General features: G+C 47.9%; 1 protein-coding gene and 1 non-coding gene across 2 annotated transcripts in view; one reads left to right on the top strand and one right to left on the bottom strand.

Annotated features, from left to right (window-relative positions):
• LOC130472687 (complement C4-like) overlaps positions 1-25,119 on the top strand; it is a 79,903-nt gene that overhangs the window by 28,994 nt on the left and 25,790 nt on the right. Inside the window, exons 14-28 of the mRNA XM_056844099.1 lie at positions 3,744-3,749; positions 8,226-8,381; positions 10,244-10,370; positions 10,484-10,555; positions 11,834-12,022; positions 14,331-14,433; positions 14,764-14,834; positions 16,298-16,437; positions 17,481-17,690; positions 18,641-18,692; positions 21,559-21,648; positions 21,743-21,946; positions 23,006-23,081; positions 24,457-24,613; positions 24,761-24,901. Coding sequence (XP_056700077.1) covers positions 3,744-3,749; positions 8,226-8,381; positions 10,244-10,370; positions 10,484-10,555; positions 11,834-12,022; positions 14,331-14,433; positions 14,764-14,834; positions 16,298-16,437; positions 17,481-17,690; positions 18,641-18,692; positions 21,559-21,648; positions 21,743-21,946; positions 23,006-23,081; positions 24,457-24,613; positions 24,761-24,901 — 1,794 coding nt within the window. The remainder of the gene's footprint in view (positions 1-3,743; positions 3,750-8,225; positions 8,382-10,243; positions 10,371-10,483; positions 10,556-11,833; positions 12,023-14,330; positions 14,434-14,763; positions 14,835-16,297; positions 16,438-17,480; positions 17,691-18,640; positions 18,693-21,558; positions 21,649-21,742; positions 21,947-23,005; positions 23,082-24,456; positions 24,614-24,760; positions 24,902-25,119) is intronic.
• Positions 15,979-16,050, bottom strand: TRNAI-GAU (transfer RNA isoleucine (anticodon GAU)). The gene has a single exon. It is a non-coding gene; the product is annotated as a tRNA-Ile (tRNA).

The raw sequence follows: 25,119 nt of genomic DNA, 5'->3' as shown, positions 1-25,119 counted from the left end.
TCTCTATATTGCTTCACCCTTGAACTCCCTCCTCCTTTCCATCCTCTACCTTCCCCGGGTGCAGCCCTCAAAGGTCCAGGAACTTCCCAAGCTGAAGTTGGCAACCATAGGGTTAAGGTCACATGAGAGACCTCCTGTGACTGGATGAGCCTTCCCACCACCATTCAGCTAGGCAGTGGGAGAAAAGTGGGGATGGGGGGGGGATGTTTTTTGGCGTCAAACACGACGTCACTTCCAGTGTGACCAGAAATAACATCATTTCATTGTTGGTGACACTCTAGCTTTCTGTCAGGCCCAGCCTGAGCTGTGTACAGAAAATGCCAGGCATGGTCTGACAGAGGATGTTGTGCTTTCACCAGGTGCTGGCCAAGGTCGGCATAACTGCCAAGTATTTGTTGTGTCTCAGGACTTTGTGGGAATCGTATCTCAGTGGGGGGGGGGGGGTTTTGCCATGGCATCCTGAATTGTTCTATGCTCTCTGATTTAGGCCCTGCTAATAGTTCCCATTAGTGCTGTCTTGACTCTTAGCTGCTGTAAACCTATAGATCTTCCAGTAAATCAACTCTCTTTTGGACTACTCGTCTGTGGATGTTTGTTTATGGGATTATCACGGGACAAGTGCTCACATTACGGCACTAATCTCCTTACCTCTTTTAACTGATTTTTCATCCCTGGCTGGAGCCCTGGAGGGATCGCCGGGTTCTCGGGTTGGAGCAGAGGACATGCTCCCCGAGTGGATTGATCTTGGCTAAAGCCCTGGGGGGTTCGCCTGGATCTTGGGTTAGAGCATAGGATGTGCTCCCTGAGTGGACTGCCTCTGGCTGGAGCCCTGGAGGGTTCGCCTGGACGCTTTCTTTCTTTGTTGGGAACACCGGATGAGTTTCCCGATGACCGTGACTTGTTGCAGGATGTTTTGGAAGAGACGCTGCAGACTGACGCGGAGGCCACCCGGCTCATTGGCTTTGTGAGTGACCAATGGCGTTGTCTGGCTGCGGCGTCCCCCTGGAAGTCTTCGGACGCTGATCAACTTGCCCAGGACGACCTTCGGCAACTGGACGTTTTGCTTGAAAAAGTCCAGCTGGTGCAAGAAGACCTATCTACATTGATTCGTTTGTTGGCGGAGCTCACGCTCCGTGAGTCACCACAAATGCCGGCGGCCCCAATCCAGGGGTCTGAGGATTTTACAACTATGGCGGATGCTGTAGGGGGAATGTCCCGTCAACTGTTCCCGATCCCGCTTTGTGTCAATGGGAAGCTCAGAACGTGGCAGCCAGGACGGTTATGGTCCTTCTGGACTTGCCGGCTACGGCAGCGGTGGCCGACATCAAGAAACTGCTGGCCCCTGAGTTTGGATCTGCCTCAACGGATCTAGCTTCCCGGGTGCAACTGCTGTTGAGCCAACCAAAGGAAATTGAGTTGCTCTTGCAACAAGAGGCCCTACCGATCGTGACGGCGGCTGCCGCCATCAAGCTTGAGGCGGATCAAGCGCTTGCTGACCAGAAGTGAGCGGAGGAGCAACTTTTGGCCGATGCGGCTGCCGCTCGGATGCGAGCGACAGTAGGAGTCGATGTGCGCCCGAAGGTGAGCAAGGGACTGAAACAGTCCTTGCCCTCGTTTCCCCCCGATTGTGGCCTGCCTCGAGATATGGCGCCCAGACGACGGCTCGCCTTCGCTTCCGACGTGCTGGATTACTCGGATGAGGACTTGTATTCTGAGGGGGCTGACTGGAATACTAACTTCCGTGCCAGCCAAGCCCGCCATACTGGGGGATCCGAGGAGGAAATCCATGTCCTACGTTTCCAGAACCGGGACTTGATGGATCGTATGGCCCGTATGCAGGACCAAATGGACCTACTGATGAGTGAATACGACTGTCTACAGTGAACGCAAGCGACCCCGGCCCCACAACCGCAGGTGCCTCTGGCACTCCCACCACAACCCCGGCACTCCTGCCACCACCGGCCCAGCCGCCCCTGGTACCGCCGGCCCAACCACTCCCGGGGCAACCACCGGCACTACCTTCGGTGGCCCCGATCGTGCAGTGGAATCAACCCTGTCTGCGGGTGACTTATGATGGCTCCATGGATACATTGCCCTGTTTTCTGCACCAAGTGGACAGCTATATGAGGGAACAAGGCCACAACTTTCCCACGGAAAATAGCAGAGTACAGTTCGTTTCCTCGCTTTTGGTAGGAAAGGCTGTGGACTGGATGGTCCTCCAATTCGACACCCGGGCCCGATCCATCCACTCTCTCAATGAGTTTATGCGAGCGTTAAGACGATGGTTTGAAGACCTGTTCCAAGGGGAGAAGGCCAAGGCTGCCCTCCTACAACTCCGTCAAGGATCCTCTTCAGTCAGAGACTTTGCTGATGAGTTTCAGAGACTTGCGAGTAAGATTGTGGACTGGACTGAGGCTACCCGGGTGCATTATTTCCGAGAAGCCTTACACCCCGAAATATTGAACTGGGCTTATATGCAACGGGATCCAGCCGCCCTGGAGGAATGGATCCTGCTGGCGGAAGAAGCGGAAAGCCATCGCCAGTTCATAAACCTGGCCCGAAGTCGGGCCAAGGAGGGTGTAAGCCAGAAAACCCCTCCAAAGGCCGCAACCCCTGCCCCACGGAGACCGGCTCAACCCATGCAAGACTGAGTGTCGCGCTTTCAAAGGGGAGCCTGCCTCGTTTGCAGTGCTATGGGTCATTTTGCCGCGGCTTGTCTGTTTCGTTTGGAGCAACCAACTCCCGCTCCCCGCCCAGAGGGGACTCCTCGCAGAAGGGGACGCGCTCGGAGGAGAAGCGCCGCGACGGAGCACAGTGCCGCGCCAGGACACTGGCGCCCCCAGCCCTCCACATCGAGGAGCTGGCACACGAGCCTTCGCCTGCAGACCCGTTGGGGTCCTGGATTACAATTGCCCCAGTAGGGGATGGTTCAGCATCGTCGGATGAGAACCACCACTGGGATTCTGCCTTGAACCTAGAGTCTCCCCTGGATCTTTCAAAAAACGGACTGGGTCTGCGGTGAGTGGAGCGGCCCCGCAGACCTCTGCTGACGTTTCTGCCAAACCCAAGGCTCCTGTGATGGTGAGTGAAGTGGGAGAAACTGTATATGTGGATGTGATATTACAACATTATAGAAAGGGACCCTAGTTACAAGTCAAAGCCCTCGTTGACTCGGGATGTACCCGCTCTTTGATCAATGAAGCCACTTTCAAGGCACTCAAGGTAAAATCAGTACCACTACCGACCCCTGTTCAGTTTGCCCAGATGGATGGCAGTCACTTTAAAGGTGGACCAGTTGACTGTCGCACTTGGGGGGGTGGCGATGGGTATAGGCCACCATTGGGAGCAAATTGACTTCACTATAGCCCCCAATATACGATACGCTGTAGTGTTGGGAATAAACTGGGTGAGAGGACACAGCCCCTCCATTGACTGGGGGGCCGAGACTTTGACATTTTCCAGCCCAAGTTGCGAACGGCATCGGTATGAAGTAGCTGTTAAAACCCCACTCCCAATAACCCCTGCCTTGGCTTCAGACACCCCTGGGTCACCCCAACTACCTGCCGAATATCAGGACTTTGCTGATGTCTTTAATGTCCAAGAGTGCGATGTGCTACCCCCCCAACCACAGATCTGACTGTGTATTGAGATGGTGGGGGAGGGGAAACTGCCGAAAAGCAAGATTTATCCCATGAGCGCTTCTGAAAGAACTGTGCTTCGAGATTTCTTGGACAAGAATCTAGCTCGAGGTTTTATCTGATCCTCTACCGCTCCGTATTCAGCCCCCGCTTTCTTCATGCACAAGAAGACCGGTGCCTTGCGATTGTGCATAGACTTTCGAAAACTCAATGCGATCACCCAAACCAATGCCTACTCCATTCCTCTGATCTCAGATCTTTTGGGGCAGTTAAAGGAGGGTCGCATTTTTACCAAGTTAGACTTGGTCAAAGCCTATTATAGAATCAGAATTCGAGAAGGAGACGAACCCCTCACAGCCTTTTCCAGTTGTTTTGGTATGTTTGAATTTTTGGTGATGCCTTTTGGATTGAAGGGGGCTCCGGGGGTCTTCATGCAACTCATTAATGAAATACTACATGACTTGTTGTATAAAGGAGTGGTGGTTTATTTAGGTGACATTCCTATTTACTCTAAAACCATGGATGAACACGTTGCCCTGGTTAGGGAAGTGTTACAGCGTCTCTATGCTAAGGTGTCCAAATGTGAATTTCACCAAAAACAGTTGACTTTTCTGGGCTATATAATTTCACACAAGGACTCACAATGGACCCGGAGAAAGTACAGGCTGTAACCAATTGGAAACCACCCTCAATCCGTAAACAGGTTCAGAGATTTCTCGGGTTCGCAAATTCTACAGGGGGTTCCTCCCAAACTTTGCACAAACTGCACTACCCATCACAGATCTCCTTAAGACTAAAGGGAAGGGAAACGCAGCCGTCCTGCCCTCGGCAAAAGTGAATTGGACACCTTAGTGCCAAGCTGCTTTTGACAGTCTCAAACGACTGTTTACCTCTGAGCCGGTATTGAAACACCCAGACCCAGACCGAATGTTCATAGTACAGATGGATGCTTCAGACGTTGCAATGGGGGGTGCATTACTACAGCAAGGCGGGGACGGTCAACTTCATCCATGTGTGTACTTCTCTAAGAAGTTCACGCAGTCTCAGCTCAATTGGCCGGTCTGGGAAAAAGAAGCGGCCGCAGTCAAGCATGCCCTCACGGTGTGGAGACAATTTTTAGAGGGTTCTAAAATGCCTTTTGAAGTGTGGAGCGATCACAGGAACCTAGAAGCGTTAACAGGGGCTCGTAAACTGTCCGCAAAACAAGTACGCTGGGCGGACTTCTTTGCCCAATTTCGCTTTGTAATTAAATATGTGCCAGGGAAGCAAAACTTGCTGGCTGATGCTTTATCTAGACTGCCTCAATACCCTACCAAGATTGAGCGCCCCACCAAGTCTCTCTTCACTCCTGCTCAGAGGGGTTTGCTGCCTACCTTGGCAGTGCAAACCTGGTCGCACACCCAGCCCCCAATGCAGTTTTCGCAGGGCGGGGTAACCCACAGCCCGACGACAATGATCGGCCCGTCTACCCCACTCTCCACCACAACTCTGGCTCCACCCCTCAGGCCATCTTGCATTGCCAGTTCCGAGAAGCATGGGCCCGTCCGCCCAGGCGAACTGACCGCTCAAGCCCTCCGACGGCACCGGTACCTTCTCCTGCATCAAAGCTTGCTAGCGTGGCTCCCACAACGCCGGACATAGAGGGGTTCACCGATTCCTTTAGGGAATCCCTCCACCGGAGTTGCCGAACCGAACTCTCTGCGAAAACCCTCCCAACTCGGTTGGTTGAATGCGGGGGCTATTGGTATAAAGACGCCAAGTTATACATACCTCAGGTACTGCGGAGGGAAGTTCTGCATTTGGTTCATGGGGCCAAAACTGCGGGGCACTTTGGTTTTTTTTAAGACTTTACACCTGCTAAGGAGACAATTTTGGTGGGCGGTCATGCGAACTGAAGTGGATTCGTTCATCCGCAGTTGTCCAGTTTGTGCTGCTGCCAAGAGACTCCAGGGCAAGCCGCCCGGATTGTTGCAACCTTTCGAAACCCCTACCAGATCCTGGGAAGTGATTTCAATGGATTTTATGACTGACCTACCGCTCAGCGAGGGTAAAACTGTACTTTGGGTAGTCACAGACTTGTTCTCAAAACAGGTACATCTTGTGCCTTGCGCAGGTATGCCATCTGCCCTGAAACTAGCCCGCCTCTTTGTGACGCACGTCTTCCGATTGCATGGATTTCCGTGCAAGGTGGTCAGTGACCGCGGGAGTAGTTATGTGGCTAAATTCTGGAAGTCGTTCCTAAAATTGGCTGGGGTGGAACAAGGACTGTCAACCGTTTTCCATCCCAAAAGAGACGGCCAAACAGAACGGGTGAATGTTGTATTAGAATGCTACTTATGCTGTTATGTCAATTACCACCAAGATGATTGGATAGAACTGTTGCCTTTTGCTGAGTATGCTTACAATAATGCTGTGCACCAGTCCACTGGGTTATCCCTTTTCAAGCTGTGTATGGACAAGACTTTGGCCCCATTAGCCATGTTGACATGTCTGGGGAGGAGGGAGGTGCAGATGTGGCTTCCCGGGTGCACACAATTCAAACAACCTGGCCGTGGTTGATAAAAAATCTGGAACGAGCCAAGCGCAAGTATAAGGTTCAAGCTGACAAACACCAGTCATCGGGCAAAACATACAGGGTGGGGGATACAGTTTATCTGTCCACCAAGAACCTCTGGTCAACACACCCGTGTGGCAAACTTAGTGCCAAATATGCGGGTCCATTCCCCATTTCCCGCATCATCAACCCAGTCACAGTGGAACTCTCACTCCCGAAGTCACTTAAGCGAATCCATCCTGTATTTCATGTCAGTCTGTTAAAGCCACATGTTCCCTCCCCGGAGTGGCATCCCGAACCATCTCCTGAGGTGCCTGTGCTGGTGGGGGGGGGGGAAGGAACATTTTGAAGTTGCTAAAATCTTGGACTCATGTTTACATCATGGTTCCCTCCAATATCTGGTTCGTTGAAAACATTTCAGTCCTTCTCAGGATGAGTGGGTACGCTCGCATGATGTTTCCGCCCCTCGCCTGGTCCGAGAGTTCCATGATGCCTACCCACACAAACCTGCGCCCGGAAAATGAAGGGGGGGCTTTGGGGGGGCAGGATGTCAGGCTCAGCCTGAGCTGTGTATAGAAAATGCCAGGCATGGTCTGACAGAGGATGTTGTGCTTTCACCAGGTGCTGGCCAAGGTCGGCATAACTGCCAAGTATTTGTTGTGTCTCAGGACTTTGTGGGAATCGTACCTCAGTGGGGGGGGGGTTGCCGTGGCATCCTGAATTGTTCTATGCTCTCTGATTTAGGCCCTGCACTGTGCTTATAGTTCCCATTAGTGCCGTCTTGACTCTTAGCTGCTGTAAACCTGTAGATCTTCCAATAAATCAACTCTCTTTTGGACTACTCGTCTGTGGATGTTTGTTTATGGGATTATCACGGGGCAAGTGCTCACACATTCATTCAAAACTCCATGGTTAAACCATGGCGTTCTGGCCAAATGCTAGTGTCACTGGCAATGGCAGCAACATCATCACATAGGTCGCCCACTTGTTGTCAGTCTCATTCTGGCAACCTACCTAGGATGGATGGGAGCCATTTTTTGGCCTCTGACCATCAGTGGTGGGCCCAGGGTAGAAATGTTAGGAGACATTGGAAGGACAGTGACACTCACTGGCTTCTCTATAAATACAGACTGAATCAATAGAGTTCAGTTCAGAGTGACAAACTGAGGGTGGGTCAGCTTCACCCCTATCACAGGTGACCTCCCAGCAATCCTCCCTGTTCCCCACCAGGGCTCCAAGAGCCAGCAGGTAGGGGAATGCTGGTATGCTATGTCACTTCAGGAGCAAAACCGGCAGTTCTTCATGCCATTGGCACAATGCTGTAGGACTGGCCCCAAAATTTATGGTTTAAACATAGAGTTTGGGTGACTCCTACAGCGTTGTCCATGACATCATGACACTTCCAGGTTTTTTTTTTTTGTCAAGTGATGTTGCATGCAGGCCCACCTGTCCCCTCCCCAAATCTTCACAACCCTACACCAGCCCAATTCTATGCATAGTTACTCAGGCCTAAGCTAATTTGATTTCGGTGGGCTGAGACAGGAGTACATCTGCATAGGATTGCACTGTAACCAACTAGTGTGGAAGCAACCTACAGCTATACAAATCTACCATGCCAAGAAGGAGAGAATAAGGAAAGGTTTGTGACTAGAGTTGCCAACCTCCAAGTGGTGGCTGGAGATCTCCCACTATTACAACTTGATCTCCAGGCGACAGAGATCAGTTCCCCTGGAGAAAATGGACTCTGTGACATTGAAGTCCCTCCCCTCTCCAAATCCCACCCTCCTCAGGCTCTGCCCACAAAATCTCCAGGTATTTCCCATCCTGGAGCTGGCAACCCTATTTGTGACAGTACAGAGTACAGGGAGAAGAGGAGCTTAGACCTGGAGAAGGGCACAAGGTAGAAAGCAGAGAAGAGAGTAAGGTTTGGTGTATGAATAGCAAACAGTGGGCCGGGAATTATTTTAAAAAAAACGTTTGCAATAGTGTCAAAATGCCTTGGCCATCCCTAACTTCGTCTCTCCGATCTGTAGCTGCGCCTCACACCGGACAAAGCCAGTCAGTATCGACCCCAGGGTGACTTGAAACTCACCATTGACACCAACGACAAATCATCTTCCGTCTCGCTTGCTGCTGTGGACACGGCTGTCTACGCCCTCAATCGGAAAAATCGCCTCACTCAGGGCAAGGTACCGCCGTGCTTCTCCCACGCTTCTCCCTTCTCTCTTGTGGACTCTGATATGGCAAACCAGGTTTGATTCCCCACTCCTCCACATGAGCGGCGGATACTAATCTAGTGAACTGGATTTGTTTCCCCACTCCTACACACCAAGCCAGCTGGGTGACCTTGGGCTAGTCACAGCTCTCTCAGCCCCACCTACCTCACAGGGTGTCTGTTGTGGGGAGGGGAAGGGAACGAGATTGTAAACCGGTTTGATTCTTCCTTAAGTGGTAGAGAAAGTCAGCATATAAAAACTAACTCTTCTTCTTCCCCGGGGTGGCTTGTAATAAGAAGGAATCTTTTTGGAACCCCTATAATGCTGCCTGAGCCCTGCAGCACAGAGTGCTAAATTACAGTACTGCAGTCAAAGGCCTTTTATGCAGGGACGTTTCCCCGTAGTCACCCCGCCGACTGCTTCGGGGCTTCCTTTTGATTATGCATGCCTTTTCTGGCTGTCAGAGGTTGCCTTGCTCTCCCTGCGCGTTTTGCCCACGTTTCCCAGATTCTGGCTAAAACAGAATCCGGAAAACACGGGCAAAATCCGCAAGGACAGCGAGGCGACCTCTGATGGTGGGAAAAGACCTCCAGCTGTCAGAGGTTGCCTCGCTCTCCTTGCAGATTTTGCCCATGTTTTCCGGTTGACAGGAGTGACCACGGGAAAACGTCCCTGCATAAAAAGCCAAAAGCTCTGCTCATGACCTGAGTTCGATCTCGACGGAAGTCAGTTTCAGGTAGCCGGCTCAAGGTTGACTCGGCCTTCTAGCCTTCCGAGGTCAGTAAAATGAGTACCCAGTTTGCTGGGGGTAAAGTGTAGACAACTGGGGAAGGCACTGTATTGGGTATTAGATAGCGAGCTTTGTTACATGTCAGACAGTTAAAGGGTTAATATTGTAACTGACCATTTGGTCAGTGTAGTGGCCATTGCAGTCGTGCTCGAGGGTCACGTATACAACTATTTTGCATGTTCAACTGCTTTCGATTTCTTTGTTAGAAGAGAAAGCTGTTGTACACTTTTGCTTGACTGCCAAACAGGCAGGATGGAGAGAGGCTCTCCTTTCGCTAAGGGTGCCTACTCATAAGTAAGCTTAGTGCCTTGCCAAAGGCTTTTGGCAAGTATAGGAAACAGAACGTAGACAGAATTATTTGTTTTGTATCCCAGTGATATTTTTCCCTACCCTGAGTTAGAGTAAAGATTGTTTAACACAAAGACAAATGCTTTGTGTCTTTTGTGCGTGTGTGTGATCTCAATTCTCTATAGTTCAAGAGGAACGATCCAATCCCTCTGATTTGGTAGCAGAAAATTAAGTATCGGGGTTCCCTTTACAGGAACTGGGGCCCCGATCATTCCCCAATACACTGGCAAACCACCCCAGAAACAAAAGTCTGCCAAGTAAACTTCGAGATGCGGCATCACTCCATGGGTCAGTAATGACCTGGTACTTTACCTTTCAAAAGATTGCTTCATTTTTAGACAGTAGAACTGTAGCTCCGAAGGAAAAGCTGCTAACCAAGGGCCAGATATGATCATCTTAGAAGTCTCATTTGTGGTTTTTTTATTCCTTCTGAATAGCTGTACCTATGCTGGCTGCCTGCTTGTCCTGATATGAAAAGTTATGGCGGCTTGGGGGAAATTGCATAGTGATCCAAGCACACGCTAACTCAAAATCCTAAAACCAAACGAGGTCCATATATTTCCAGAAACCTTTCCACTTTACTTGTATTCGTATGTGTCTGTCCTGCCACCCGATTGCAAGCACCCTCCTGTCGATTTGTATCTGCAGTCTCATTGTTTCCCTGCCACTTTCTTTCCTTCTTTCTTCCTGGTCCCAGGTCTTCCAGGCCATGGAAAGTTACGATCTGGGCTGCACAGCTGGCAGCGGGGAAAACACCCTTGGCGTTTTTTATGATGCTGGACTCTCCCTCAGCAATGGGGAACAGTACAGCCTGCCCCGAAAAGGTGAACTTCCGGGGTCGTAAGAAGAGGGTGCAGCAGGGGAGTGTGAGCCAGGGGCAATTCCTGTCGCATCCCGTTCTCACTACCCCATCTTGTTCTATTTTTTCCTCTCACAGCCCATGGGTGCAGTGCCGACATTTCCCGGAAGAAGCGTTCATTGCAGATCCAAGTCCAACTCCAGGAGAGGCGTGAGTGATCTGAGGGGAAGGGAGGAAGACTGGGGGTTTCGGGGAGGGGTGGCACATGAGCATCAGCACATGCTCAGACCATACCAGGTTCCACCTCCCACATTCTGGCGTTTCTTTCCCCCCTCTTTCTTTCCAAATGAAGGGAAAGGATCTAGAACAGACATCTCCAAAATGGTGCCCATTGGTTCCATGGTGCCCACCAACTAGGGTTGTAAGGTCCCTCTTCGCCACCGGCGGGAGGTTTTTGGGGTGGAGCCTGTGGAGGGTGGGGTTTGGGGAGGGGAGGGACTTCAATGCCATAGAGTCCAATGGCCAAAGTGGCCTTTTTTCTAGGTGAACTGATCCCTATCGGCTGGAGATCAGTTGTGATAGCAGGAGATCTCCTACTATTACCTGGAGGTTTGGAAATCAGCACAGGAGTGAAGAATTATTACAGAGTGCAAATATTTATATAAATTGCTACAACATATAACATAGAGTCATAACTAACCACATACTATGTATAACAAACACAACAAACTTATTCTACTATATACAAGTAGCTAGCAAACTAGGAGAGTATACTGCTACACAATTGTGTTATCCTACATGGGAACTGGTTACTATCCCGCAGGAATTTGTGGCAAACATGTAATATGCAAGCTGGAGATTATCATATGATGACTGACATTTGAGGGACTGATGAAGAATTTAAGCGAAATAATTTGAAACGGCTGTATCCCCGCTTTACTCTTCAGCGTCATCTCACGTTGACTTCATATTCAATAACTTCAGAGACACTATTTTAAAGCCTGGAGAAATATTTTTTCTTGAAAATTACAAGTGTCATAGAGATTGACCAAAATACAGAGACTGCTTGTTCCAGCTAGATTGATGTTAAAGACTTTATATATAGTAGAATAAGTTTGTTGTGTTTGTTATACATAGTATGTGGTTAGTTATGACTCTATGTTATATGTTGTAGCAATTTATATAAATATTTGCACTCTGTAATAATCCTTCGCTCCTGTGCTGATTGCCAAACCTCCACGGTATTTGCACAGTGGTGTCTTTGTTCCTACCATTACCTGGATGTTGACAACCCTAATTGTTAGTCAGAATTCAAAAGGTGCTCGCAGGCTAGAAAGAGTTGGGTACCCCTGACCTAGAAGAATTGGCCTGCACTTTTGGAAAGCCAAGCACAAAATACCAGCAACCTTCCTTTTGGCTTGCCTGCTTCTCTTTTTATAGGCAATCCGCTCACCTTTCTGTCTTCTTTTCCAACCCTTCCTCCCCCAGTTTCCAACTATTCAGCCTCCAAGTTTCAAAGCTGCTGTCGGGACGGCATGGTGCTGATCCCCATGCCATTATCGTGCGAGCAGCGCGCCAGGCGGATCGAGGGAGAGTGCCGTGACGCCTTCCTCGACTGTTGCCGATATGCTGCCGAACTACGACGCAAGTCTGGGGGTCACCGTGGTCTTGCTCGGGGTGAGTGGAGAGCCCGCAACCAGCTTTTCAATCCCTGCCTTGATCATGAACAGAGATTTCCTTGCGGTCTTAAACCATTTTCATTCAAAATTCAGCTTTTTGTCTGTAGCGGAAGATCCCTAACAATGTGTGCACGTAATACGAAATATTTTTCAGCATTCAGAGTGTTTCACAAATGCTTTGTTATTATCAGGAAGCTGCTGTAATAAATTTTAATCTCTTATTTTAATTTATGGAGTGAACTGAAAACTTTAATTAGTAAAGATAAATGGGAAAGAAACTGGGATATCCTTTTAAAGATGGGCATACCCCTTGTACTAAACAAAGTAAAATGGAAGATTTTTTTGCAGAGGGAACCCTACAGCCTAACAGCAAATGCTTTATATTTTTGTTGACCTTGGAAAGAAGAAGAGTTGGTTTTTACACCCCGCTTTTCTCTACCTTTAAGGACTCAAAGCGGTTTACAATCGCCTTCCCCCTCCCCACCCCACAACAGACACCTTGTGAGGTAGGTGAGGTTGAGAGCTGTGACTAGCCCAAGGTCACCCAGCTGGCTTCATGTGGAGTAGTGGGGAAATCCACCCAGTTCACCAGATTATCCACCCAGTTCACTCCTCCTCATGTGGAGGAGTTGGGAATCAAACCCGGTTCTCCAGATTAGAGTCCACTGCTCTTAACCACTACACCATGCTGGCTCTCAAAGGCAGACTAGAATGAGTGACTTTGTTCAAGAGCCACCATGGGCCCTCGGACAAATATTCCTTCTGCCCCCCCCCCATAGGACTCTGATCCAAATTAAACATCATAACAAAACCACTTGGCTTGCTGTTACCAGGCATCTATAGCAATAGAAGGATCTGTGTATCTATGTATCTGTCCATTTGTGGCAGGCATAACTCACCAGAAAATTTGAATACATTTGAATACCAACCCCAGAACAATGATGGGAGTTGCAGTGGCAAAAATGAAGGGATCTGAACATCCCAAACCAGGTTAACTCCAAGATGTAATAAGAGATTTTAAGCAACCTGTCATGTGTCTCTAATACTCAAATCCCCAATCTGCCATGAAAGGTTGCTGGGTGACACTCTTTCAGCCCGACCTACCTCACAGCACTGTTGTGAGGATAAAATGGTGGGCAGGAGAACGATAGAAGCTTCTTTGGTCCCCATTGAGGAGAAAGATGGGGTATTCAATTTGTTAAAAATCTAACTGCCTACATACCACCCAAAAAGGATTGCTATTGCTATCGCTTCATCAGGTATTACTGCAGCTTTTTGGGGGGGCAGGAATGGGAACTGCTCATTCAATATTCAAACTACTGTTAAATCTTGTGAGCTCAGTGACCAGGGGCAGTTGAACTTACCTCACAGGGTGGTTGTGAGGATAAAAGGGATGGGGAGAAAATCCATGTGTCGTGTTCTGAAAAATAAAATTCTAGCAGCACCTGAAATTCTAACATTTATTTCCATATGAGCTTTCCTGGGTCATAGCCCACTTCATCAGACAGACACATAATGGGAGGCCTCACTTTGAAAAGGATGCGGAGAGAATCGAGCAGGTGCAGAGGAGAGCGACGAAGATGATCAGGGGCCTGGAGACCAAGCCCTGTGAGGAAAGGCTGAAGGGAATGTTCAGTCTGGAGAAGAAGGGATTGAGGGGGGACATTATTGCTCTCTTTAAGAATTTGAAGGGCTGCCACTTAGAGGAAGGCAGGGAGCTGCTCCTCTTGGCTGCAGAGGACAGGACTCACAATAATTTGTTTAAATTGTGGGCAAAAAGGTACCGGTTGGATATTAGGATTATTATTTTTTACAGCAATATTTGTTTGACAGTGGAATCGGCTACCCAGGGAGGTGGAAAGCTCCCCCTCACTGGCAGCCCTTAAGTGGAGGCTGGACAAGCCCTCGTCAGGGATGCTCAAGGCTGATCCTGCATTGAGCAGGGGGTTGGACTAGATGGGCCTGTATGGCCCCTTCCAACTCTACGGTTCTATGAAAACCAAACTGGGGAATTTTTATGGGGCAGGTTTTGAGGTGGTGGTGGAGGATTAAAGGCTTGGTGTGAATTCCACTATGAGACTTTCAAGCGTAAATCTTAATGTAAGGGGTGGAGAGAAGAGGAGTTGTTGTGTCCTGAACTCTTTGGAAGGAAGAGTGGGATAAACAAAACACAGAGAAATACAGTAGCCTCCTGTTCTAAACAGTAATCTTTCCGCTGTGGCAAATGATTTGCCACGATTGGGCAATCTAAGGGAGATATGGTCATTCTCTGCTTGGGATCTCCTCTCTCTGTATAGCTCAAGGAGAAGAGGAGGAAGAGGATTTCTTTGATGACGAAGTCGTCAAAGTCCGGAGCGTCTTCCCTGAGAGCTGGCTGTGGAAAACATTCACTGTGGACCAGAAAAAGACGTGAGTGGGCCAAGGAACTTTCCGTAGCATTCCCTCCCTTCCATGCACTAGTTTGGGGTAGAAATACTCCAGTTATTGGATTCTGGGTCTTGGGCCACTTTAGATCAAGAGGCAGAGTTGTGAAGCAGGCGTCAAAAGTCCCTGGGCCCAGATCTTAAGGGGGAAATCCTTCATCTCAGCAGCCAGGCATCCAGCCAGGCAGTCAGGCAATGCAGAAGCCTATAACAAAAGTTAGGACCCAAATGTTCCCCATTTCTTGCCCGCATTCTCCCCCGCCACACTGATTACCTGTCGTCTCTGGATAAATAAAGTCCCGTTTTTCTCCCACAGGGAAACAGTGGTGCTTCCTGATTCCATCACCACCTGGGAGATCCAGGCAGTGAGCATGTCACATAGCACAGGTAAACCGGACCCCTACTGGTTTCTGCCAGACGTTTGAGCAAACTCACAAAGGTCTTCCTTTAATTATCATTTGCTTCCCCATACACAAAGGTTCATGTTCATCCATTTGATCGTCCATAACTTACTTTTCAGCCTGTGCCCTTCTATCCACCTTCTGTACACACACAGGATTGCAGTGCAGTCCTAAATGGAGATACTCCCTTTTCAATCCATTTAGGTCAACGGGCTTAAAGAGGTTTAGGATTGCACAGCAGGAGGGAAGTTGGCCTGGTATAGCCTGATCACGTCAGATCTCAGAAGCTAAGCAGGGTCAGTACTTGGAAGGGATACCTCCGAGGAAGACTCTGCAAAGAAAGGCAATGGCCAGCCACCTCTGCTTCTCACTTGTCTTGAAAGCCCCTTGCTGGGGTCCCCAGAGGTCGGCTGCTACTTGACGGCACTATGCACACACACAGGATTGCCCAGCAAGTCACCCTGGCCCTGGTGCAAAGATCTCCAGTTCAAAACCACTGCAGTTCAAAACCACTTCCCCCTTGGTTTGGCATATCAATATATATCCCATAAAAATTCACCCATTTTCATTTATCTTCTACAAATAAAAATTGTCAATTAACTGATGTCTTCATAAACATAGCCATCTATTTGGCCATTTCCCACAAGAACAGAAGTAACTACCCATCCATCTTCTTTCACATATGGACATGAGCACATGAATCCGTCTGAGTCCGACTATATGGACCCTTCTGGTCCAGACTTTCTACTCTGACTGGCAGCGGCTCTCCAGGTTCTCAGGTGGAGGTCTTTCACATCACCTTCAACCTGATATTTTAAACTGTATAACACTGGGGAATTTTAGCAGCCTGAATATCCCAGTGTCATCTGATCTCGGAAGCTAAGCAGGGTTGGTCCTAGTTAGAACTTGGATGGGAGACCACCAAGGAAGTCCAGGGTTTGCTATGCAGAGGAAGGCAATGGCAAACCACCTCTGTTCATCCCTTGCCTTGAAAACCCCATGATACTGAGGTCATACTGAATCAGACTTTTGGTCCATCAAAGTCAGTATTGTCTACTCAGACTGGCAGTAGCTCTCCAGGGTCTCAGGCTGGGGTCCTTCCCATCACCTACTTGCCCGGTTCCTTCAACTGGAGATGCCAGGGGTTGAACCTGGGACCTTCTGCATATCAAGCAGATGCTCTACTACTGAGCCACAGCCCCTTGCCATGCTGGTTGTGACTTCATGGCACACAATTATTATTAGAGCTGGAATTTGAATCTCAGGTCTTCTGCAATCGTCCATCATGGATCTTCCACCCAATCAGAGTCTTTCCGTATAATATTGAAAGTTCAAGACTCTAGTTTTCTTAAGTTCCATGAAAGACAGCATTCCATACATCTACCCACCCGTCCTTCTCCCTCTCCTGTCTTCCTTTTCACCAGTGCTCATTCTGAATTGCCTTCTCAGGGATCTGTGTCTCAGAACCTCTCCAAATTAAAGTCTTCCAAGAGTTCCACATCTCTCTGAGGCTGCCTTACTCAGTGAAACGCTTTGAACAAATTGAGCTCCGTCCAGTTCTGTACAATTACCTGCCTGACTCAGTCAAGGTAAGAGGACTTCCCCCTTGGTTTGGCCCTTTGCTCAGTTTGCTGTCCCTCTAGGACACGACAGAATTTCCCCCTCTTTATTACCTTCTAGTGCACAAACTCACCTAACGCTTATGTTGCGGATGTTCTCGAAGACCAATAATTTCTAACAGAGTTTGAGAGAGAGGCTTCCTATGTTTCTGAAACTGAAAACAAAACTATAAGCTTGGATCCATTGAAGAATTTGCCTGGGAGCAAGGAGACAGGATGGCTGTTGCTGATTTTCACCCCTCCCATGGCAGACCTCTTTTTCCTTGATCATGCTGTTTCCTGGGCATTCTCTCAGAGGAATGGGGGGAGGCATTTTGGACTGCAGCAGGAGGAAGGGAGGCAGGAAATCCCTTAGATCCACAGAAACCTTCCACAGATCCAGGCTAACAAGAGTTTCCGTCTGTTTAGAGCTGACCTACGTACATGGTTCAGAGTTCTTGGGCTGTGCTGATTTAGACTGAAAGTAGAGGGGTTGGTTGTTCGAATGTCTCCCTCTTGGAGAAAAAATGGCCCTCCCCATATGTAAAAATTAACCTATTATTTATTGTCTTTGCTTTCCCCCCATTTTCTCCCCAGTGGGGACCCAAAGGAGTCCCTTGTGTCCCATTAATCCTTAGAACAATCCTGTGAGATAAGTGAGGCTGATGATGTGTGACTTGCCCAAGGTCAACCATCAAGCTGAGTGGGGATTCAAACCTGGGTCTCTGAGATCCTAGTCTGACACCCTAACCAGAGCTGGCTTTCCTTCTATTAGGGAGAATGCTAGGGTAGACTTGTTAGATTACTTATCTCCAGACAGATTTTGTGTCTCTGTGTGTGAGGGAAATATGCAGACATGCAGTTCCTCATGCTCACCTGAAGTCTGAAATTACCCCAGGTTTGCACTCATAGGTGTAAACTGCCTCCTGCCTGATTAATCAGCAAAATGTATTTTAATCAGCAAAAGGTCGCAACACTAAATTAAACATATAAAAGTGATTAATAACCCAGGCACTCTCCCTTTCCCCTTTCAGGCCTCCGTATATCTGGAACCTGCTGAGGGCATCTGCTCTCCGGCCACGGTGGGCCCAGCAAGAAAGCAGCAGGTGGACGTGCCAGGGAACTCAGCGGTCCCAATCCCATTTGTTCTGGTGCCCATGGGAGCAAACAACATCCCCATCACAGTCGTTGCCCATGGTGGCTGGGGGGCTGGGGACAAGGTGACAAAAGTGCTACGGGTTGAGGTAAGGCCTTTTCCACTGCAAAAGATGTCCCCCCGCTCCCGAGCCTAGCAGTTTTCAACAGAGATCTTCTTGTGGGGCTAAGATGGCCAAAAAAGTGGTGGCAACCAGTGGAAACCTTTTGGGGTAGGGAAGCACTGTTGTAAGGTCACTTCCGGTTCGTACCAGGAAGTGATACCATGGCACTCTAGGAATTCGTCCGTGCTGTGGTGTCACTTCCAGGTAAAAACTGGAAGTGATGTCATGAGTCATCGTGCGGCATCACTCCCAGTCCCTGCTCCTTATGTCTGCAGAAGTGAAGAGGCCCAGCAGCTAGGGTTGCCGACCTTCAGGTACTTAACAAACACAGACAAGCACTGATGACACACAAAAATATAATGGAAATGCTAGAAATACAATCAATAACTGGTTCTCGTAGGTTATCCGGGCTGTGTAACCGTGGTCTTGGTATTTTCTTTCCTGACGTTTCGCCAGCAGCTGTGGCCGGCATCTTCAGAGGAGTAACACTGAAGGACAGTGTCTCTCAATGTCAAGTGTGTAGGAAGAGTAATATATAGTCAGAAAGGGGTTGGGTTTGAGCTGAATCATTGTCCTGCAAAAAGTAACAAAGTTAATGTGCTAACCATTGTCCTGTAAGTATCAAGATAATGTGCTAATGAGGGTGTGGTATGTTAATATGGAACCATTGTATCCTGAAGTGATCTGTTAATGTGTGAAATCCAAAGCTAATCTGTATGGCTATTGTTGACTGTAGTCTTTGTTAGTCTGGAGGTTTTCAAGACAGGAAGCCAAGCCTGTCTTGAAAACATGGCCCATGTCCTGCCCCCAAGCCAGGGATTCAAAGCCAGCTCTCCCTCATCCGAGTCTCGCCCTCCGCCTGTCGCCCAGTGCTGGCTGTCATGTTGGCTCTGATACACCCCTCCACATCTGCTCCATCTCTTTTCCATTGACAGAAAGAGGGTGCCGTTCAGGTGGAAGAATACACCGTCCCCCTGGATATTGCAGGTAGGAAAGAACGACGGAGGTGAAAGATCTGGGGGAAAGAATGTCTGCAGGTGGGGGTGTACGTGACACAGTGCAAACATGTAACCTTTCAAAATGACCTGAATGGTTTCAACCTGTTCCCATATGTTCAAGGCAGACAATGAAGCCTTTTAAAATTCAGAAGGAAAAAAAATAAACCTAAACCCACTGAGGGCCAAAATGCTTGTTATGTTTTTTGATGAGTTGGGTCTGGATTCTCCAACAACAGTGCAGAGGAGGGAAAGTCTTCTCCCCCCCCCCACCATTTTCCTGAGCTGAAACGGCTGAGGAGGGGTGATTTGCCCATGTTTAGCTCCAAAGAGAGGCAAATTACTCTCCCCCCCTTGCTGTTTCAGCATGGTGTTAGTGGTTAAGAGCGATGGTTTGGAGCGGTGGACTCTGATCTGGAGAACTGGGTTTGATTCCCCACTCCTCTGCATGAGAGACGGAGGCTAATCTGGTGAACTGGATTTGTTTCCCCACTCCTACACGCGAAGCCAGCTGGGTGACCTTGGGCAAGTCATACTCTCTCAGCCCCACCTACCTCACAGGGTGTCTGTTGTGGGGAGGGGAAGGGAAGGTGATTGTGAGCCGGTTTGATTCTTCCTTAAGTGGTAGAGAAAGTTGGCATATAAAAACCAATTCTTCTTATTCTTATTCTCAGGAAAATGGCAAGGGGAGGGGGAGGCAGGAGCCCTTCCTTCCTTGTGTGATCCTCCTGAGTCCAGTCAGGCTCCTGAGGACTGTAAAAGTGCTTTTCCCCACAGCTGCTGTGTGACCGTGGAGAAAGAAAGTTGGCTCCGGGGAAACCTGGTGTAGGGGAAATATCCAGGCCCCTGCAAATGGTTCAGACTGACTGGACTCAGACAGGAAGCTCAGAGAATAGTTTGAAATAGAGACATATCGTTTATGATAAAAACAATAATAACAGTGATAATATTGTCTGGGCAGAAGGGAGAGAGACGGCGGCACTGACCTTTGGGGAGACACCAGACCCTTTCCCTCGCCCATCAGCGGGCATCCTAGCAGTTATTTAGACACATGTAAACAACAGTCTAATTCTCAGAAATTGTTACAAAATCTCAAAAGCTAATAACAGGAACATCTGTACTTTCCAAGTAGTTCGGTTCCTGCTGGCCAAGGACAGAAATGTCAAGTTGACCTTCTTCTTGGCTATACTAACCACTCTTAAGAGGAAGAACTTATTTCCTCCAACTATTCCCAGCTGTTGATTTTGAAAGTGTCATTAAGCAAGTAGACAGGAATGAGCCTGTGGACATTGTGTATTTGGATTTCCAAAAGGCTTTTGACAAAGTCCCCCAACAAAGACTGCTAAGCAAACTTCATAGTCATGGAATAAAGGGGGAAGGTCCTCTTATGGATTGAGAGCTGGGTGAAAAATAGGAAGCAGAGAATAGGAATCAATGATCAGTTCTCCCAATGGAGGGATGTGAGCGGTGGGGTTCCTCAGGGATCTATGTTGGGACCGGTGCTTTTCAACCTGTTCATCAATGACCTTGACTTGGGGGTGAACAGTGAGGTGGCCAGGTTTGCAGATAACACTAAATTATTTAGGGTGATTAAAACAAAATCGGACTGTAAAGAGTTCCAAAAGGATCTCCCCAAACTCGAAGAATGGGAATTAAAATGGCAACTAAGATTCAATGTGAGCAAGTGTAAAGTGATGCATACTGTGGCAAAAAAAAAAAATCCCTACTTTATATATGCACTGATGGGATCTGTGCTGGCAGCAACAGACCAGGAAAAGGATCTTGGGGTGGTAGTGGATAGCTCAATGAAGATGTCAACCCAGTGTGTGGCTGCTGTAAAAAAGGCAAATTCTATGCTAGCCATAATTAGACAAGGAATAGAGAATAAAACTGCTACTATCATACTGTTCTTGTACAAATCTATGGTGAGACTACACTTGGAATACTGTGTACAGTTCTGGTCACCACACCTAAAAAAGGATATTACAGAGCTTGAGAAGGTGCAGAAAAGAGCAACCAAAAGGATCAGGGGACTAGAGCAACTGCCCTTTGAGGAGCAGATAAAATGCTTGGGGCTGTTTAGCTTGGAAAGAAGGCGGTTTAAGGGGAGACATGATAGAGGTCTATAAAATTATGCATGGTTTGGAGAGAGTGGACAGGGAGAAACTTTCCCCCCTCTCTCGTAATAACAGAACACAAGGTCATCTACTGAAGCTGGAGGGTGAGAGATTCAAAACAGATAAAAGGAAGTATTTCTTCACAAAAATGCATTGTTAAATTGTGGAACTCCCTGCCCCAGGATACGGTGAACTCCCTGCCCCAGGATGTGGTGATGGCTGCCAACTTGGAAGGCTTTAAGAGGGGAGCGGACATGTTCATAGAGGACAGGGATATTTATGGCTACTCATCAAAATGAATACTGGTCATGATGCATACTAGCTATACTAATGATTCTATACATTAGCTATACTAATGCTTCTAACTAAACTTTGGTTCATGCGTAGAATTCTGATAGGCCCCAATGCCACAATTCCTCTTCACTAGATCCAACTCTCATCAAAAAAACATAACGTATGGTTTGGCCCTGAGAAATACCATAGAGTAGAAATGAGCCCACATTAATCATAATCCACAACCAGGTTAGGAAGAGTGCCCCTCACACCTGATCAGATTGAGCCGATGGAGTGGATTGGGAGGGAGGAGTCATAGGCCCCTTGTGGCCAGAGTGTCGTACGGGCGCCACAATTTGAACCATCCGTGGGACGCTGTGAAGCATGAGAGCTCTTGGGCCTGGCTGGAGGACTGAACCAGGCTCGCCCTCCTAACTGCCTCTCTTTCTTTCCCCCTTTTTGGGACAGAGGGCCAGATCAGATCTGTGGAGATTAAGGGAGAGATGCCGTCCAATGCCATTCCAGATGGGGACTTCAAGATGAACGTTCGCCTGACAGGTAAGAAAGCAGAACCGAGGCCCTTACGCCCTAACTTCCACTTTCGGCTTTTGTCACACTAAACCGCTGGACCGTGGCGTTCTCTTTGATGCAGGATCCATGCCAGCCGACACTCTGGAGAGTTCTCTGTCGCCTGAAGGGCTGTCGTCGCTGCTGCAGGTTCCGACGGGTTGTGCCGAGCAAACCATGCTCCGTCTGGCCCCGGGGGTCTACGCCATGCGCTATCTAGACCAGACGGAGCAGTGGCTGAAGCTCAAACCAGAGAGCAAAGAACAGGCGCTGGAGAATCTTCGTACAGGTGGGGTACATGAGGAGGACACTCTAGGACATGGGTCCCCAATATGATCCCCATGGGTGCCATGGTGCTCACCAGCACCTTGCCTGGTGCTCACCGAGTGTGGGTGGGGCCAGGTGGGGCACTTGCCCAACAGGGCTTCTGTCAGATCATTGGCCATGTGATTGCCTGGGCAGATTAAAATAACATTTCAGCTGCAGCTGCAACTACAGTAGTGGTTTTATTCACTCTCACTCCTCTTTCCCATTGTATTTTTTAAAATTATCCCTTTTCTCCCCTGTATTTAGGTATGCGTAGCCCCACCTCCTCTGGCAGCCATTTTGTGATTAGCTCCACCTCGTTCGGCAGCCATTTTGTGGTTGTGCGGCGGAGGCTAATCTGGAGAACCGGGTTTGATTCCCCACTCCTCCACATGAAGCCAGCTGGGTGACCTTGGGCTAATCACACTCTTTCAGCCTCACCTACTTCACAGGTTGTCTGTTGTGGGGAGTGGAAGGGAAGGTGTAAGCCGGTTTGATTCTTCCTTAAGTGGCAGAGAAAGTTGGCATTTAAAAACCAACTCTCCTCCTCCTCCTCCTCCTCCTCTTTCATGCTGTTTGGTGAAATTCTAGAGTTGTTTCTCTCTTCCCCAGCATTCACTTCATCTGATAATTTTCCAGTTCATCCATTCACTGATTATTCAATGTCCTAAGATAAATGTAGCCCTTCCCTTCCTCCCCACCCCTTCAAGTGCCCATGCATTCAACGCAGAGTTTGCTGAAAAGTAGCAAAAGTTTGGTGTTTTGGGGAGGGACTCACTTGTTTTTTTGTTTTTTTTTAATTATTGATATTTTTAGGATACAAAATAAAGGGGGAAAATAGGGAAAGGAAAATAGGATAACATTCATTACTTTTCACGAGCGCACGGACTCTCTTCGTCATTATCATAAGTATAATTAAAACCTTGATTTCTTTTTTATTACTTGTTTTCATTTCTGCATCAATTCTTTAGTTCTATTTTTTGTACTTCGATTCGTATTCCCTTTCATTATACCTATTACCTGATTGTCTTTTGTGTCGTAGGCTACGAGCGAATCCTCACTTTCCGGAAGTCTGATGGGTCTTATGGGGCTTGGATCTACACCCCAAGTAGTACCTGGTGAGACCCAGCACTTTGTGGGCCACAGGTGGGGGTGGGGTGAGGGGTTTCTTGAGTGGGAATATTCAGCATCTAGAATTCTGTACTGAGAGAAAAATTCTACGTTTCTGGAACACACCATGCAGAGAACGGACTAAAACCGCTGAAGCTTAAGCAGAAATTATTTATTTGCTTTCTAGTTCGACTTTCTCGCTGAGACTCAAAATGGATCGCAATTAAAAACAATGCCATAAGAATAGCATAGTGCAGGCAACCAACAAAATGAGAGGACACTGGGTTGTGGTTGTTTGCTTGTTTTTAAATTTTACTTCGTTATATAAAGGAAGGGGAAAAAAAGGAAAAAGGGACAGGGGGGAAGAAGAAAAAACAGATATCTCCAACATACAATTATTTATGTTGTTATAGAAATTTATGAGCTGGATTTAAGAGTTCATGACACAAAGACCCGGACCACTTGTCTTGGAAAAAACAAGTTTTATTATTTCAAATAGTTATTTAAGTCTCCAGACTCTGCCCTTCAGAGGCTTTCAAAATGGAGTTTGGAGCCCTGAAGATGACTGTGTTTAGACTTATATAACCTTTGGTTAGCTCATTATACATTATCTAAAATACGTCATTTATACATTATACTAATGATTGGTTTACAACTTTTCTGCTAATTTATTGGTTGATTAATATGTAATTCATTTGTTTATTGGCTTACTAATATAGACATTCCATTGATGGACCATAAAACAGAAACAACATGATTGGTGGAATAAGCTTGTGTATAGTGTCCATTGTTTTAACACCTGGCATTTCTATCTAGTTACATTAATCTTGTCCTCCCTAATGATTCTCAGACACTCAGATGCCTTTCTGTTGTCCAGCCTTGAGATGGACAAAACAACACTATCTGGCTTCAACTGTAATCTCTTTTTGGCTTCTTTTTCTGTCTGTCTAACTTCTAAATATATTTTCCCAGAGGCCCTCTGATTTTGGAGTTCAGTAATACTTTCTTATTTATTTATTTATTTTTAGAGGCCTATTGATTTTCTAAAAGCCTGCTGTTTCAATGTAAAGAAAAAAAACTGAATACAAAGACTACATTGCCCTGCAATTATACACCCTTTTCTAATCTCAATGTTCTCAAGTTCGCCTACTTGTTTTAGAATTTTGTGTACCCGCCTCCTGGGTTTTAGTTTGATTTTGGGAAATCCATCAATCTCGGTTAGGTACTCCTACTAGGTGGGGGCCAGCCTCGCTCCCAGCAGTGACCCCCACACACTATGGGTTGTGATGTGATGGGGGGGGGGCTGGCCCCGATTCATAGCCCATGCTATATAACGGTCAGAGGAAGGGTACTGACGCTACATCTACGACCACCCACTTTCAGGCTGACGGCTTTTGTGGTGAAAGTTTTGTCTCTGAGCCGTGCATACCAGGCGGTGGATGAAGCCAAGATCCGTGAGTCGGTGCAGTGGCTGCTGAGAAAACAACTGTCGGATGGCTCCTTCCAAGACCCAAATCCTGTCTATCATCGGGAGATGCAGGTGAGCCACCAGGCAGTTATCTTTCCGTTCTCACATTTACAACTATGTGCTGTCCGAAGCAGTGGTTTCTTATGCACTGATTCGTATGCTGCCGTTCATTGTTACTTAGAGGTCACTGCTATGCACTCTCTTGTTTTTCTTCCCTAGGGTGGCGTTGGTGGCCTTCAAGGGGGAGTTTCGCTCACGGCCTTCGTCACCATTGCGCTTCAAGAGGCAGTGGCCATGTATGGCGGAAAGGAGTTGGACCCAAAGAAGCAAACAGAGAAAGAGGAACAGCTCAGCCAACTGGTACGGAGCGAGGGAAGGGGGTCCGGAGAGAGCTTTTCAATTCAGCAATAACATTTTGCAAGCAGAAAGATTAATTGACAATACCTATCATCTCAATTCTTCGTTTGATAAAGGGGAGAGATTGGGAGGATGGTTCTACCTCGTGTGACCGATCCAGGTATTGCGACTAGTTACCAACTAAGAGGGGGGCCACATTAAGTCTAGAATCTAAAATTACC

Source organism: Euleptes europaea, chromosome 1, assembly GCF_029931775.1.
Source record: "Euleptes europaea isolate rEulEur1 chromosome 1, rEulEur1.hap1, whole genome shotgun sequence".
NCBI classification, from domain to species: Eukaryota; Metazoa; Chordata; class Lepidosauria; order Squamata; family Sphaerodactylidae; genus Euleptes; species Euleptes europaea.
This window is presented reverse-complemented; position numbering and strand designations above follow the sequence as displayed.